The sequence below is a fragment of the Saccopteryx bilineata genome, chromosome 9 (assembly GCF_036850765.1).
Source record: "Saccopteryx bilineata isolate mSacBil1 chromosome 9, mSacBil1_pri_phased_curated, whole genome shotgun sequence".
Taxonomy (NCBI): Eukaryota; Metazoa; Chordata; class Mammalia; order Chiroptera; family Emballonuridae; genus Saccopteryx; species Saccopteryx bilineata.
In genome coordinates, this window is record NC_089498.1 from 75,844,990 (window position 1) to 75,859,940 (window position 14,951).

Consider the following 14,951-nt stretch of genomic DNA (forward strand, 5'->3'; position numbering starts at 1 on the left):
ACAAACAACAAATGTTGGTGAGGATGTGGAGAAAAGGGACCCTCCTACACTATTGGTGGGAATGCAGACTGGTGTAGCCACTGTGAAAAGCAATACGGAGTTACCTCAAAAAATGTAAAATAGGCCCTGGCCGGTTGGCTCAGTGGTAGAGCGTCGGCCTGGCGTGCAGAAGTCCCGGGTTCGATTCCCGGCCAGGGCACACAGGAGAAGCACCCATCTGCTTCTCCACCCCTCCCCCTCTCCTTCCTCTCTGACTCTCTCTTCCCCTCCCGCAGCCAAGGCTCCATTGGAGCAAAGATGGCCCGGGCGCTGGGAATGGCTCCTTGGCCTCTGCCCCAGGCGCTAGAGTGGCTCTGGTCACAACATAGTGATGCCCCGGAGGGGCAGAGCATCGCCCCCTGGTGGGCAGAGCGTCGCCCCCTGGTGGGCGTGCCGGGTGGATCCCGGTCGGGCGCATGCGGGAGTCTGTCTGACTGTCTCTCCCCGTTTCCAGCTTCAGGAAAAAAAAAATACAAAAAAAAATGTAAAATACAAGTGCCTTATGACCCAGTAATTTCACTTCTGTCAATATATCCAAAGAAATCAGAAATACTGATTCAAAAAATATATGCACCCCTATGTTCACTGAACATTATTTACAATAGCCAAGATTTGGAAGCAGCCCAAGTGTCCATCAGTAGATGAGGAGATAAAAAAGTTGTCGTATATTTATACAATGGAATACTCCTCAGCTATAAAGAAGAAGGAAATCTTACCCTTTATAACAGCATGAATAGACCTGGAGAACATTATGCTAAGTGAAATAAGCCAGTCAGAGAAAGACAAGTACCATATGATTTCATTCATATATGGAATCTAATTAACAAAATGAACTAACAAGCAAAATAGAAACACTCATAGATAAAAAGCAGGCTGACAGCTGTCAGGGTGGGGGCTAACAGGAGTTGAGGGATTGAGTAAAAAAGAAAAAACTAATGGACATAGACAACAGTGTGGTGATTGCCTGGAGGATTGGGGGTGGTGGCAGTAGAGGAGGGTATAAGGAAGATAAATGATGATGAATGGAGACTTAACTTGGAGTGGTGCACACACAAGACAGTGTACAGATTATGTATTGTAGAATTGTGTACCTAAAACCTGTATAATTTTGTTAATCAGTGTCACCCCAATAAATACAATAGAAAAAAGATAAAAGGAGAAAAATAACAATATAGATATATGGGTAGACAGAAAGATAGATAAAGGCTCCAGACAACACTAAATTATAATAATCATAAACATATTATGAATCTAACAATAAGGCTCTAAAATATATAAAGCAACAATTCAGACAACTGCAGAAAAAAACATACAGTTTTAATAATAGACACTTTAAAATGCCCCACTTTTAACAGTGGATGGAATAATTAGACAGAAGATTAATAAGAAAATAAAGAACTTAAACAACAGTATAAAGCAATTTGACCTACAGACATATATAGAACATTCAATCTAACATCATAGGATACACATTTTTCTCAAGTGCACATGGAGCATTCTTCAGGATAGACCATTTGTTAGGCCATAAAACAAATCTCAATACATTTTAAAAGATTGAAATCATACAAAATATATTTTCTAATTATAATGAAATAAAACTAGAAATCAATACCTGCAAGGAAAATGGAAAACTGAAAAAAGTCACAAATATGTGGAAATTAAGCAATACAGTTTAAAATAATAGGTCAAAGAAGAAATCACAGAGAAGTTAAAAAATTCTTTGAGATGAATGAAAACAAAAACATAATAAAACTTAGGGAGTGCAATGAAAGAAGTGTTTAGAGGGAAATATATAGCTCTAACTCATAAAAAGAAGAAAGATTTCAAATCAATAATTTAACTGTATATTTTAAGAAACTAGAAATGGAGAACAAACTGAATCCAAAGTTAGTAGAAAGGAAGAAAATAATAGGACCTAGAGCAGGGGTCTCAAACTCAACTCAGCATGTGGGCCGCAGAGCAAGATCACAGCGGTTCGGCGGGCTGCACTAGGTCTACAAAAGGCAACTGTTACGCAACACTTTTCTCACTGCAGTTGAAAACAAAAAAAAAATCAGTACAACAAGCACAATCGTACATGCAGTTTACTCAGTGTCACAAAACGACCAGAAACTGTAGTTCGCATCACAACTGCTGTTAACTAAGCTAATATCTAGCTAGGATGCTAGAGAAATGAGAAATACAAGTAGGCCCGTAGGCTTACTTAATTTTATCCAAAATATTTTGAACTTCGTGGATTAGTCTGCGGGCCGCACAAAATTGTTCGGCGGGCCGCATGCGGCCCGTGGGCCGCGAGTTTGAGACCCCTGACCTAGAGTATAGATAAATAAAATAGAGAAAAGAAATACAATAGAGAAAATCCATAAAACAAAAAGACTGGTTCATTGAAAACATCAACAAAATTGATAATTCTTAGGTAGATGGACTAATAAAAAAATGAACAAAGACTCAAATTACTAAAATTTGCAATGAGAGTGGAGACATTACTCCACATTTAACAAAGATAAAAAGGATAATAAGACAATGCCATGAACAACTATACATCAAAAAATTGGATAATATAGATGAAATAAACAACTTTCTAGAAAAACAATCAAAGTACTATGGTACAATATAAAAAGTTTTTTAAAAATTACATATATTTATATGTGACGTGGGTTGTATGTTTGTATAATATAGAGCTTTACAGTAACTGTAAAAGGATAAATATCAAGATGTTAAAAGTGGTTATCATTGGGAGAGTTGAAATCTGTGTGTCTTTATATTAATACTTTCTTGCAAATCTCAATTTCTCAAAATTTTTGTAATAGACGTATACTGCTTTGTAACAAGAAAACCAAAAGAAACTTCATCTAGAAAAAAAATACAGAAAACTGATGTTTAGCCTAGGGGACATTATATTTATGGGCACAAACTGACTTCCTTTTATTTATACCTAAATATTTTTTGCAAAACAAGTATGAGAACCATTGCTACACACCGTCTAGCTAGTTCCTCTGGCATTCGCTTTGGAACCAAGGCTTTGTCCAGCTGAATCTCCAACACGATGTATGTCCCTGCTTCCACAAATTGCTGTGAAGACATTTTTTCTAATTTATTCTTTTCAAAAAATAGATATTTATGAAAAAATTTAATAACAAGATAATGGTCACAATATAATAAGTGAGAAAACTGCATATACAACTATATATAGTGTGATCTTAACTGTCAAAATATTTTTTTACATAGAAAAATAACTGGATAGAAAAAGAGCAACAGTGTTTATCTCTTGCAGGAAAGGGTTTTCAATTTTATTCTTGAAAATTTCTACCCCAGCTGAAGCCCTGCTTAACTTGTTCAATTTTTTTCTTGGAACTGTTTTAAGTGAATGCCATTCTTTCTTCCACCAAATATCTTTCATGAGTCCTGCAGAAATACTCTCCTTACAACCTTCTGACATTCCCACTCACAGCCTCCTTATCATACCCATCTACCAACTGCAACCTGATGGACATTTCTACCCAGATTTTTACTAGCATACTAAATACAGCATGTCCCAAATTGAACTTATCATTTCCCCTATATTAACCTCTCTTGATTTTTCTCTTAATGATTTTGTCATCCTTACAGAAAGTAAGGCTTGAAAACTGAGTTATTTCTAACTTTTCTTCCTTGACACCTCAAAGCTTCCCAGTCCCACCTTGCCCATGCAGGTTTCTGACTTCCTTTATAATTGTTTTCTTAACTCAAACTGTCATCAACATCATCTGTACTCTAAGAAAACCTATAAACAGACATCAGAAGCCCATACCCCAACTTCAATCTTTCTTTTTCACATCCTTTCAAGAGTTTTGTCCTGAAACACAAGACATGTTATTTCCATGTATGTTAAAAACATTTAATGTGAGATCCTAAGATGAGGCTCAAGGGTTCATTATCACCTATAGAATTAAGCCCAAATTCTTTAGCAAGCCTTTCAAAGTCTTTCTACAACCCAGCTCAGTCTCTCTCTTCTTCCTCACCTCCTAGAATCTTTCCTTTCTTTTCATTTCTCTATATCACACACTGAATTAATTGATGTACCCAACTTGGTGCCTTGACTCCAGCTGTTCTCTAACCCTAAAATGCCTCTTCTTCCAACTTCATCTTGCAAAGTGTTCTCTTCATCTTTCACTACATAGCTGGGATGTCACCTCTTTCATGAAGACTTCTGAGACCGCCCCATCCTAGTAGCTATCAATCTCTCTTGTTGGAGCCCACACAGCACTTTTATACATACCTCTACTAGAGCATTTATCAAAATTCTGTACTATGGTTAGTCTATTTTTCCCACCAGACTATTGAGCATCCTGAGAGCAGATGAATAAATGCTGTAGATGATTCATCTTTGTATCCCTCAGAGTGATCAATATAATAGAATTAATAAAAGACATAAGTTTTTAATGCTGGAACAGGCCTTAATCTGGTACCGACTCACTTCAGTAAGTCTCATCAAGACAAAGAAATTTACTCAACATCATAAACCAGTCATGGTAAGTATAGGATGCTAACTCAATAAGCATTTTACATTATATCATGCTACCTTACTCAGTAAGGACTGATTAACTTAAACTTAATTCTCCAACTCTTCATGCATAGTTACCTGCCCTTCTGGATTGTTGTTTAGAGGGGGTTCAGTTTCCAAAGGAGTATCTGAGCTCTGAGATTTTATACTAGATGCTTGCTGAAAGAAGATTAACACACATTAAAAATGGAATTCTTACATGGTCTTCACAATGGCAGGAACAATGATCATTATGTTGCATCAAAATGCAAACTAAATTGAGGCAATTCACCAAATGAGAAATCAGCGTGAGCCTCTGGAATGTGACAAAATCAGCAAAACCATCACCTTCTCAACAACCTGCCGCATCCCCAGGCCTAGGCCTTCCTTCCATATCCCTTTCTTACTATTTTATCTTCTTTCAGGTTCTTAGAAATAACTGCTTTGGACAATGGAGAAGTAATTCCTCCTATTTTGTTATTCTGAATCAAATTATGTCCAATATCCCGGAACAAGCTAAGTAAGCACTTGGTCTGAAAAAAACAAACGAAAAATGCAATGAATCACAGGCAAATATAATAAAAGAAGCCCACATTATTCCTTAACATCATTTAGTTTTCTAGATATTTCAGTGTTGTAGAAACAAAGCGAGATAGGGGAAGTAAAAAACTCCATTGCATTGCCATATTCGTTGAACAGGTGAAACCATCACATAAAATTAGCTGCCTACCCCATTATTTATATTCTTACGAGGAATTCTAGCACTGGCTTGATTTTGTATCTCATTAACTTCTTATCAAACAGCTTTTCATCTTTGTGACATAATTTCAAATTAGCTTTAAGTGGTAGAATTTATTTTTATATAAGAAATACTATCGCCCTGGCCAGTTGGCTCAGCGGTAGAGCGTCAGCCTAGCGTGCAGAGGACCTGGGTTCGATTCCTGGTCAGGGCACACAGGAGAAGCGCCCATTTGCTTCTCCACCCCTCCACCACGCTTTCCTCTCTGTCTCTCTCTTCCCCTCCTGCAGCCAAGGCAACATTGGAGCAAAGATGGCCCGGGCGCTGGGGATGGCTCTGTGGCCTCTGCCTCAGGCGCTAGAGTGGCTCTGGTCGCAACATGGCGACGCCCAGGATGGGCAGAGCATCGCCCCCTGGTGGGCAGAACGTCACCCCTGGTGGGCGTGCCAGGTGGATCCTGGTCGGGCGCATGCGGGAGTCTGTCTGACTATCTCTCTCCCTGTTTCCAGCTTCAGAAAAATGAAAAAAAAAAAAAAGAAATACTATCTATCTACTACTGGCCTATCAATTATGATTAGAAGAATAGGGAAAGTTTAAAGTTCAAAATAAAAACTTTGAGTCCTGGCCGGTTGGCTCAGCGGAAGAGCGTCGGCCTGGTGTGCGGGGGACCCGGGTTCGATTCCCGGCCAGGGCACATAGGAGAAGCGCCCATTTGCTTCTCCACCACCCCCCCTTCCTCTCTGTCTCTCTCTTTCCCTCCCGCAGCCAAGGCTCCATTGGAGCAAAGATGGCCCGGGCGCTGGGGATGGCTCCTTGGCCTCTGCCCCAGGCGCTAGAGTGGCTCTGGTGGCGGTAGAGCGACGCCCCGGAGGGGCAGAGCATCGCCCCCTGGTGGGCAGAGCTTCGCCCCTGGTGGGCGTGCCGGGTGGATCCCGGTCGGGCGCATGCGGGAGTCTGTCTGACTGTCTCTCCCGGTTTCCAGCTTCAGAAAAATACAAAAAAAAACTTTGCATAGGAAAATTCAACTACAATGATTGAAAAAGAATCTTACAGAATATTTTATATTAAATAAAATGAGTGAATCTAAATATAATTTATGCTGAGCAAGCCAGCCTAAAGAAAGGTAGAGTGAACAAAGATAGGAGAGAAGAATAACAGAAAAGGTCATAAGAAAATTTTGGGGAGTAATGGGTATTTTCACTATCTTGATTGTGGTGATAGTTTCACAGATGTATACCTATGTCAGAAGTTTTTGTTGGTTTGTTTGTTTGTTTTCTGAAGTGAGAAGTCGGGAGGCAGAGAAAGAGACTCCCGCATGTGCCCAACAGGGATCCACCAGTCATGCCCACTAGGGGGCGATGCTCTGCCCATATCGGGCATTGTTCCATCACAACCAGAGCCATTCTAGTGCCTGAGGTGGAGGCCATAGAGCCATCCTCAGCACCCAGGCCAACTTTGCTCCAATAGAGCCTTGGCTGCAGGAGGGGAAGAGAGAGATAGAGAAAAATGAGAGGGGGAGGGGTGGAGAAGCAGATGGACACTTCTCCTGTGTGCCCTGGCTGGGAATTGAACCCAGGATGTCCACACACCAGGTTGATGCTCTACCACTGAGCCAACTGGCCAGGGCCCCTATGTCAAAAGTTTTAAATTGCCTGGGCAGATGATGGTGCAGTGGATAGAGCACTGACCTGGGACACTAAAAACCAGGTTCAAAACCCCAAGCTCATCAGCTTGAATGTGGGATCATAGACAGGGCTTGAGCCCAAAGGTCGCTGGCTTGAGCAAGGGGTCACTAGCTCAGCTGAAGCCCCATGGTCAAGGCATGCATGAGAAAGCAATCAATGAAAAACGAAAGTGCGGCAACCATGAGTTGATGCTTCTCATCTCTCTCCCTTCCTGTCTGTCTGTCCCTGTCTGTCTCTCTCACTTGCTAAAATATATATACATATATACAGTGTGTCTGTAAAGTCATGGTCACTTTTGACCAGTCACAGGAAAGCAACAAAAGATGATAGAAATGTGAAATCTGCACCAAATAAAAGGAAAACCCTCCCACTTTCTGTACGATGATGTGGCAGCATGTGCGCATGATGACGTAACACTGTGTATACAGCGGAGCAGCCCACAGCTATGCCAGTTGAGGTGTGGATGGTACAGAGGAAAGTTCAGTGTGTTCTGTGGCTCACTTAAATTTGAATCCGTGACCAAAGTGCAATGTGAATATCGGCACGTTTATAACAAAGCGCCACCACATAGGAATAACATTACTCGGTGGGATAAGCAGTTGAGGGAAACCAGCAGTTTGGTGGAGAAACCCCGTTCTGGTAGGCCATCAGTCAGAGACGAGTCTGTAGAGGCTATACAGAATAGCTACCTAAGGAGCGCTAAAAAATCGGTGTGTGAGCCCACATCAAACTGCACTGAGTAGGTATGAAACTGGGAGAGTTTTCCTTTAATTTGGTGCAGATTTCACATTTCTATCATCTTTTGTTGCTTTCCTGTGACCGGTCAAAAGTGCACCATGACTTTACAGACATACTGTATATGCTTTAAATTGTGCATCAGTTATTATTCTATGTCAGTTATACCTCAATAAAGTCGCTAAGAAGACATTCCAATAATATTAAAGCAAAAATTGTAAATACTAAATGTGGGAAAATGGCTGGGGTTTAGACTGTGGTCGAGACAAGTCTTTTGTGTGGATTTGGGAACACAGGATCCTGCGGGGACAGAATGCTGCCCTTGCAAGCACTAGAAAAGATTGTTTAAAGGAAAACAGTTGATCCCTAGAGCCTTTCCTTACATACGTGAAAGACATTAGTTAACTACCCTTCTGCACCTGAACCCAGGCTCTGTTAATTTACCTAATGAGCAAAGAGGCCAATATTAAATTTGATGAGGCTGCAGAGATCTGGGCTCTCAGTCCTAGAGGCTGGGAGTCCCCTGTACCCATCTTTTTCTGTATGTTGTGTCTTGTGTGTGTCTTTTCTTCAGTCCTGCAGCACCTTCCTTTCATGCATGCCCACGGCTGAGCTGGTCTCAGCAACTAAACATAGCTCAATTACTTGTATTTCATAGATTCTAAAATGCAAACTTTTTGAAATTTTAACATCTCTGGGAAATGAGCACATTTCATGTAAGTGGTATTGTACAATATACAGTCTTCCTTCTTTCACTTTGCATAAAGTGTTTGTGGTTCATCAGTGTTATAGAATGTGTCAGTAGACTCTTCCTTTTTTAAAAAAACAGCTTTATTGAGATATAATTCACATTTTATAAAAAAGTTTATTGTTTAATAGTATTCCCTTGATAGATATACTATATTTTACCAATTCATCAATTGTGGATGTTTGGACTATTGTGAATAGTTTGGGGCTATTGTGAATAATGCTATTATAAATATTTACATACATGTGTTTATATAAATGCAGTTTTCAATTCTCTTGAGTAGGTTCCTAGGGATGATTTGTTGATTACATGATATGTTTATATTTAACATAGATTTTTTTATATTCTATTAAATATTGAGAGTACAATATTGAAATTTCTGAATGTTACACTTTTTCTCCTTTCAGTTCTGTTGGGTTTTGCTTCATGTATTATGAAGTTCTTTTGTTAGGTGTGTATACATTTATAATATATATACTTATTTTGTATAATAATTTATAAATTCTATCTTCCTGATTAATGGACCCTTTAATCACTATGACATGCCATTCTGTGTCTTTAATTATATTTCTTTTCTTGAAGTCTGTTTTATCTGATGTAAATATTGCCACTCAGTTCTGTTATATTTTCTACTTCATAGTATGTCTTTTTTATTTTTTTACTTCAGCTTATTTGTGTCTAAGTATAAGGTATGTCTATTTCAGATAACATATCATTGAATCAATAATTTAAAATCCAGTCTCATAATCTCTGTCCTTTCATTGGGGTATCTAGACCATTCACATATCATATTATTGTGGAAATATCTGGCCTAAAGGCCAGATTTTTTTTGGTGTTTGAGGTTCAATGGCAGAATGACAACAAGGTTCTATATTTAACATCCCAGTATACCCATTGGTTCCAAATACCCATTGCAAAGATGTAAATGTAAGTAAAAACACATAAAAGATAAATTTGTATAGATGACACTTTCTATACAGTTTTTCTTACCTTTTCATAGACTGTACTATCTAGGTAAGGGTAAACATGAAAAGCTCCCCGAATCCTCTTTACACCTGGATACAGCAATGGGACCATATTAACATAAGCTACACCATGAAATGAAAGTGGACTTTCATCCTCCATCTAAGGGATAAAACCAGACACCTATTAGTGCTATAAAGCAATGCAGTAGGAGGCGTGAAGCTCTGACTCAGCAATTCAAAGATGTGTTTAAAAACTATCTATGCTACTTACTTAACTATGTAGTTGACTTTAGGCCAGAAACATAAACATTTTGGGTCTTCATTTATTTTTTTCTTTTCTTTTTCAAATTATAAGGAAAAGTTTATTTAGAAAATTATAGAGGTAGTAGAAGGGCCTTTGGAGCATAGAAGAAAGAGGGAGAGAGATACGTGCCTTGAGAGATTAAAGAGGGAAGAGAGGCACAGTCCTGCTCCAGAAAAAAGAGAGAAAGCATGCTGGGGAAAGAAAAGGATGGGGAAAGGCTTAGGTGTGTCCTATAGAGAGAGCTATGGGGTCTTCACTTCTTTATTTTCCAAATAGATTTAATAACACTATGATCACAGAGATAATGCACATAAAATATTAATGAATAGTAAAGGCGTAGTTGAATCAACACGCCCTCAAATTAATTGATAATATATATTCAACAGAAAAGTCAACTTGACCATATTGCTCTTAGGAAAAAGTGTTAAAACAACAATAACAAAAATTTAAAAGAAATCAGAAGCTGTGGCTTTTAGCTTTAGTTGATAGATTCATACGAATGAAAGAGTCTTACAAATCATCTGGACCAGTGTTGACAAATAGGCTTTAACTGATGCCTACATTCTAATCAATTGGTGGAAGTGTCTTACAGTACTATGTTGAGAAAGATTTTGTATCCTTACCTGGGTTCAGAGGAAAGAGTGCTATGATTGATCAGTACCATCCACCATGGAAGAAGGAAGATGAATGATAATCTACCATCATGTATTTGTCATCTCTAATCTCATCTACACTCTCAATACAAAGATGAAGAACATGTAAATATCTCTATCTCTTTTTTAATTGAACTTATTGGGGTGACATTGGTTAATAAAACTATATAGGCTTCAGGTGTATATTTCTAGGATACATTATCTGTACATTGTACAGTGTGTTTACAACCCCGTCAAGTCTCTTTTTATCATCATTTATCCCCCCTTTATCCTCTTCTCTCTCTCCCTGCTCCCCAGTAAAAATACCTTAACATCATTTTTAATGGCTTTATGTTTGCCACAAAAAACTTTAATAAGAAAAGAAGGGAAAGAAAACACATTTAATTTCCACAAGGTTAAAAGTAATCTTTTTTATTATACCTATTAAAATAATTAGAAACTAAAAGTCTTATGTTCATATAATATTATTTTATGCTGTTTAAAAATCTAAGGAAACTTAGCCAATACATAGTTATATTACAAAAGGGGAGGTGGTATCACAGTAGTAGCATTTTTATTCTTCCAAAAGCCTATTTTAAAAATCAATAAAATAATTTCAGTACTTGTTAAGTATCTGCTATATGACATGAATCGTGCTTGGTACTGTGGAGGATACAAAGCAGTCTATGGGCCTGACCTGTGGTGGCGCAGTGGATAAAGCATCAACCTGGAACACTGAGGTCGCCAGTTCGAAACCCTGGGCTTGCCTGGTCAAGGCACATATGGGAGTTGATGCTTCCTGCTCCCCCTCCCTTCTCTCTCTCTCTCTCTCTCTTTCTCTCCTCTGTGAAAATTGAATAAAGTCTTTAAAAAAAAGTATTGCTACAAAGCAGTCTGTGACAGCATCCCTACCTACTGGAAGTTGACAAACATAAAAGACCAGACATGCTCAAGACTCATTAAAACTATATCTTTTCAAAACAGTAGTACATATATGAACCCTAATACTCTAATAGTAGCAGGCTAAAACATTGTAAGTCTGAAGTCTAAAAGAAATTCAGAAAGATTTATTAGGTTGAACCATATTGCCAATATTTAACTACTTTTGACCTATAAAAATAGCTATTTTATATGGTTTTACTTATGGTAAACTGTAATGAAGGGCTAAAGGGAAATAAGATGTCTGGGAATAAAGGATAAGTAATTTTTAATGAACAATAGGGAGCTAGGGTGACATGTTCTTCTGATTTTCCAGGGACAGGGGAGTTTCCTGGGACATGAGATTTTCAGCACTAAACCAAGAAACTACTCAACAAATCAAGATCATTTGAAGCAGCCACATCAGTTCATACTTTCCATTGTTATTAGAATTAGAGGTAGCATTTCTCTTTTTTTTTTTTTTTAGGTGAGAGGAGGGGAGATAGAGAGACAGACTCCCACATGTGCCTTGACCAAGATCCACCCGGCAAACCTGATCTGGGGTTGATACTCGAATCAACCAAATTATCCTCAGTGCCCAGAGCTGATGCACAAACCAACTGAGCCACTGGCAACAAAAGGGGAAGAGAGAGAAGGGGTAGAGAGAGGGGAGCAGAAGCAGATGATCATTTCTCATGTGTGCCCTAACTGGGGATCGAATCTGGGATGTCCACATGCCAGGCCAATGCACTATCCACTGAGAAAACAGGCCAGGGCCTAGAAACAGCATGTCTTTTTTCTTTTTTTAAGTGAGAGGAGGGCAGATAGTGAAACAGACTCCTGCATGCACCCAGACCAGGACTCACCCTGCAACCCCCATCTTAGGCTGATGCTTGAATCAACCAGGCTATTTTTATTGCTTAAAGCTGATGCACTTGGACCAACCAAGCTATCCTCAGCAGCCAGAGCCAAGGCTTGAACCAACTGAGCCACTGGCTGTGGGAAGAAAAGAAGGAGAGAGAAGCAGATGGTTGCTTCTCTTGTGTGCCCTGACTGGGAATCAAACCCAGGACATTCATAAGTTGGGCTGACACTCTATTCACTGAGCTACCAGTCAGGGCCAGCATTTCTTATATAAATACTTTTAAGTGAATAAGTTTACCTTATCAAATTTTGCAGCTTTCCCCTTGGGTGCAGTAACCAGAGGAACTCTTGTGATCTCTACAGGCCAGAGTCGGCAATCAGCAACTCGCTTCTGAAAACTGCATAACAAGAATCAGCCCATTAGCATTATATGCAAAAATGGAGTTAGTATAATTTAGGTTAAAGGGAAATATTCCTCTCTTTTAAAAAGTAATGGGGGCCCTGGCCGGTTGGCTCAGCGGTAGAGCGTCGGCCTGGCGTGCGGGGGACCCGGGTTCGATTACCGGCCAGGGCACATAGGAGAAGCGCCCATTTGCTTCTCCACCCCCCCTCCTTCCTCTCTGTCTCTCTCTTCCCCTCCCGCAGCCAAGGCTCCATTGGAGCAAAGATGGCCCGGGCGCTGGGGATGGCTCCTTGGCCTCTGCCCCAGGCGCTAGAGTGGCTCTGGTGGCGGCAGAGCGACGCCCCGGAGGGGCAGAGCATCGCCCTCTGATGGGCAGAGCATCGCCCCTGGTGGGCGTGCTGGGTGGATCCCGGTCGGGCGCATGCGGGAGTCTGTCTGACTGTCTCTCCCCGTTTCCAGCTTCAGTGAAAAGTAATGGAATACAGCCTGACTGGTAGAGATGCAGTAGAAAGAGCATCGACCTGGGATGCTGAGGTCCCTGGTTTGAAACTCTGAGGTTGCTGGCTTGAGCACAGGCTCCTCGGCTTAAGCACAGGCTCCCCAGATTGAGCATGAGGTCATTGGCTTTAGCATAGGATCATAGACATGACCCCATGGTCATTGGCTTGAGCCCAAAGGTTGCAGGCTTCAAGCCCAAGGTCACTGGCTTGAACCTAAAATTGTTGGCTTGAGCAAGGGGTCACTGGCTCTGCTGGAGCCCTCTGGTCAAGGCACATAGAAGAAGTAATCCTGGAACAACTAAAGTGATGCAATGAGTTGATGCTTCTCATCTCTTTCCCTTCCTGTCTCTCTTCCTCTGTCTCTCTCCTCTCTTTCCCACTTGCTTAAAAAAAAGTAATAAAATATATACATATACTTTTTTTTATCAGTTAAGTGGGTTTTATAAACCTTCTCAAGTCGATAAAATTCTAAAAATAATTCTACTATACTGCTAACAGAGGCAAACTAAACATTTTTTAGAGCAATCTGGCAATATGAATCAAAAGCCTTAAAATGTTCATATTCTTTGACTGAGAAATTCCACTTCTAGTGACATTTTCTAAAGAAATAATCAGACAAGTATGCAAAAATAGTATAAAATATGCTAGCTTGACCAGGTGGTGGCTCAGTGGACAGCACATCAGACTGGGATGCAGAGGACCCAGGTTCAAAACCGCGAGGTTGCTGGCTTGAGCACATGCTCATCCAGCTTAAGTGTGGGCAGGGTCACTGGCTTAAGCGTGGGATCATGGATATGACCCCATGGTCGCTGGCTTGAGCTCAAAGGTCACTGGCTTGAACCCAAGGTCTCTGGCTTGAGCAAGGGGTCACTTGCTCTGCTATAGACCCCAGGTCAAGGAACATATGTGAAAGCAATCAATGAACAACTAAGAAGCTGCAACAAAGAACTGATGCTTCTCATCTCTCTCCCTTCCTGTCTGTCTGTCTCTAACTGTCCCTCTCTCTGTCTCTGTTACACACACACACACACACACACACAAATATGCTTATCTCGGCTTCCAGAATCAGCTGACTGACACATAAAGAGTTTAGAGCCTGGCCTGACCTGTGGTGGCGCAGTGGATAAAGCGTCGACCTGGAAATACTGAGGTCGCTGGTTCGAAACCCTGGGCTTGCCTGGTCAAGACACATATGGGAGTTGATGCTTCCAGCTCCTCCCCCCTTCTCTCTCTCTCTGTCTCTCTCTCTCTCTCCCTCTCTCTCTCCTCTCTAAAAATGAATAAAGAAAAAAAGAGTTTAGAGCCTGACCAGGTGGTGGCGCAGTGGATAGAAAATTGGACTGGGACGCAGAGGACCCAGGTTCAACATCCCGAGGTCACTGGCTTGAGCATGCACTGACCAGCTTGAGCGCAGTGTCACTGGCTTGAGCTTGGGATCATAGACATGACCCCATGGTTGCTGGCTTGAGCCCAAAGGTTTCTGGCTGGAACCCAAGGTCACTGGTTTAAGCAAGAGTTTATTCGCTCTGCTGTAGCAACCCCCTGCACCCACCGGTCAAGGCACATATGACAAAGCAATCAATGAACAACTAAGGTGCCGCAACAAAGAATTGATGCTTCTCATCTCTCTCCCTTCCTGTCTGTCTGTCCCTATTTGTCCCTCTCTCTGTCTCTCTTTCTCTGTCTGTCATCAAGAAAAAAAAGTTTAGAAGTTTTACTACTTTCCTTACAACAAGGAAAAAGCTGATTAAACTGAAAATCAACAACTTTTCATAGATCTACCTAGGAATTGAGGTCATAAGGCAAAGTGCCACACTGAAATTGGGAGAGACAGGTACAGAGAGAGAATCACAACTGAGATCAGCTTACAGGCCACAGAAGCTACTGGAGTCTATAA

The 14,951-nt window shown here is 40.6% G+C and overlaps 1 protein-coding gene across 5 annotated transcripts in view; it reads right to left on the reverse strand.

The window, feature by feature from the left end:
* Positions 1-14,951, reverse strand: part of CFAP70 (cilia and flagella associated protein 70) — a 188,363-nt gene that overhangs the window by 111,214 nt on the left and 62,198 nt on the right. For 3 of the 5 annotated variants that reach the window (XM_066242640.1, XM_066242639.1, XM_066242636.1), the window contains 5 exons: positions 12,450-12,549; positions 9,459-9,593; positions 4,969-5,094; positions 4,661-4,741; positions 3,020-3,138 (listed from right to left, as the gene is read on the reverse strand). In XM_066242640.1, the coding sequence (XP_066098737.1) occupies positions 3,020-3,138; positions 4,661-4,741; positions 4,969-5,094; positions 9,459-9,593; positions 12,450-12,549 (561 nt within the window). The remainder of the gene's footprint in view (positions 1-3,019; positions 3,139-4,660; positions 4,742-4,968; positions 5,095-9,458; positions 9,594-12,449; positions 12,550-14,951) is intronic. The other 2 variants (XM_066242638.1, XM_066242641.1) reach the window with 2 other exon arrangements.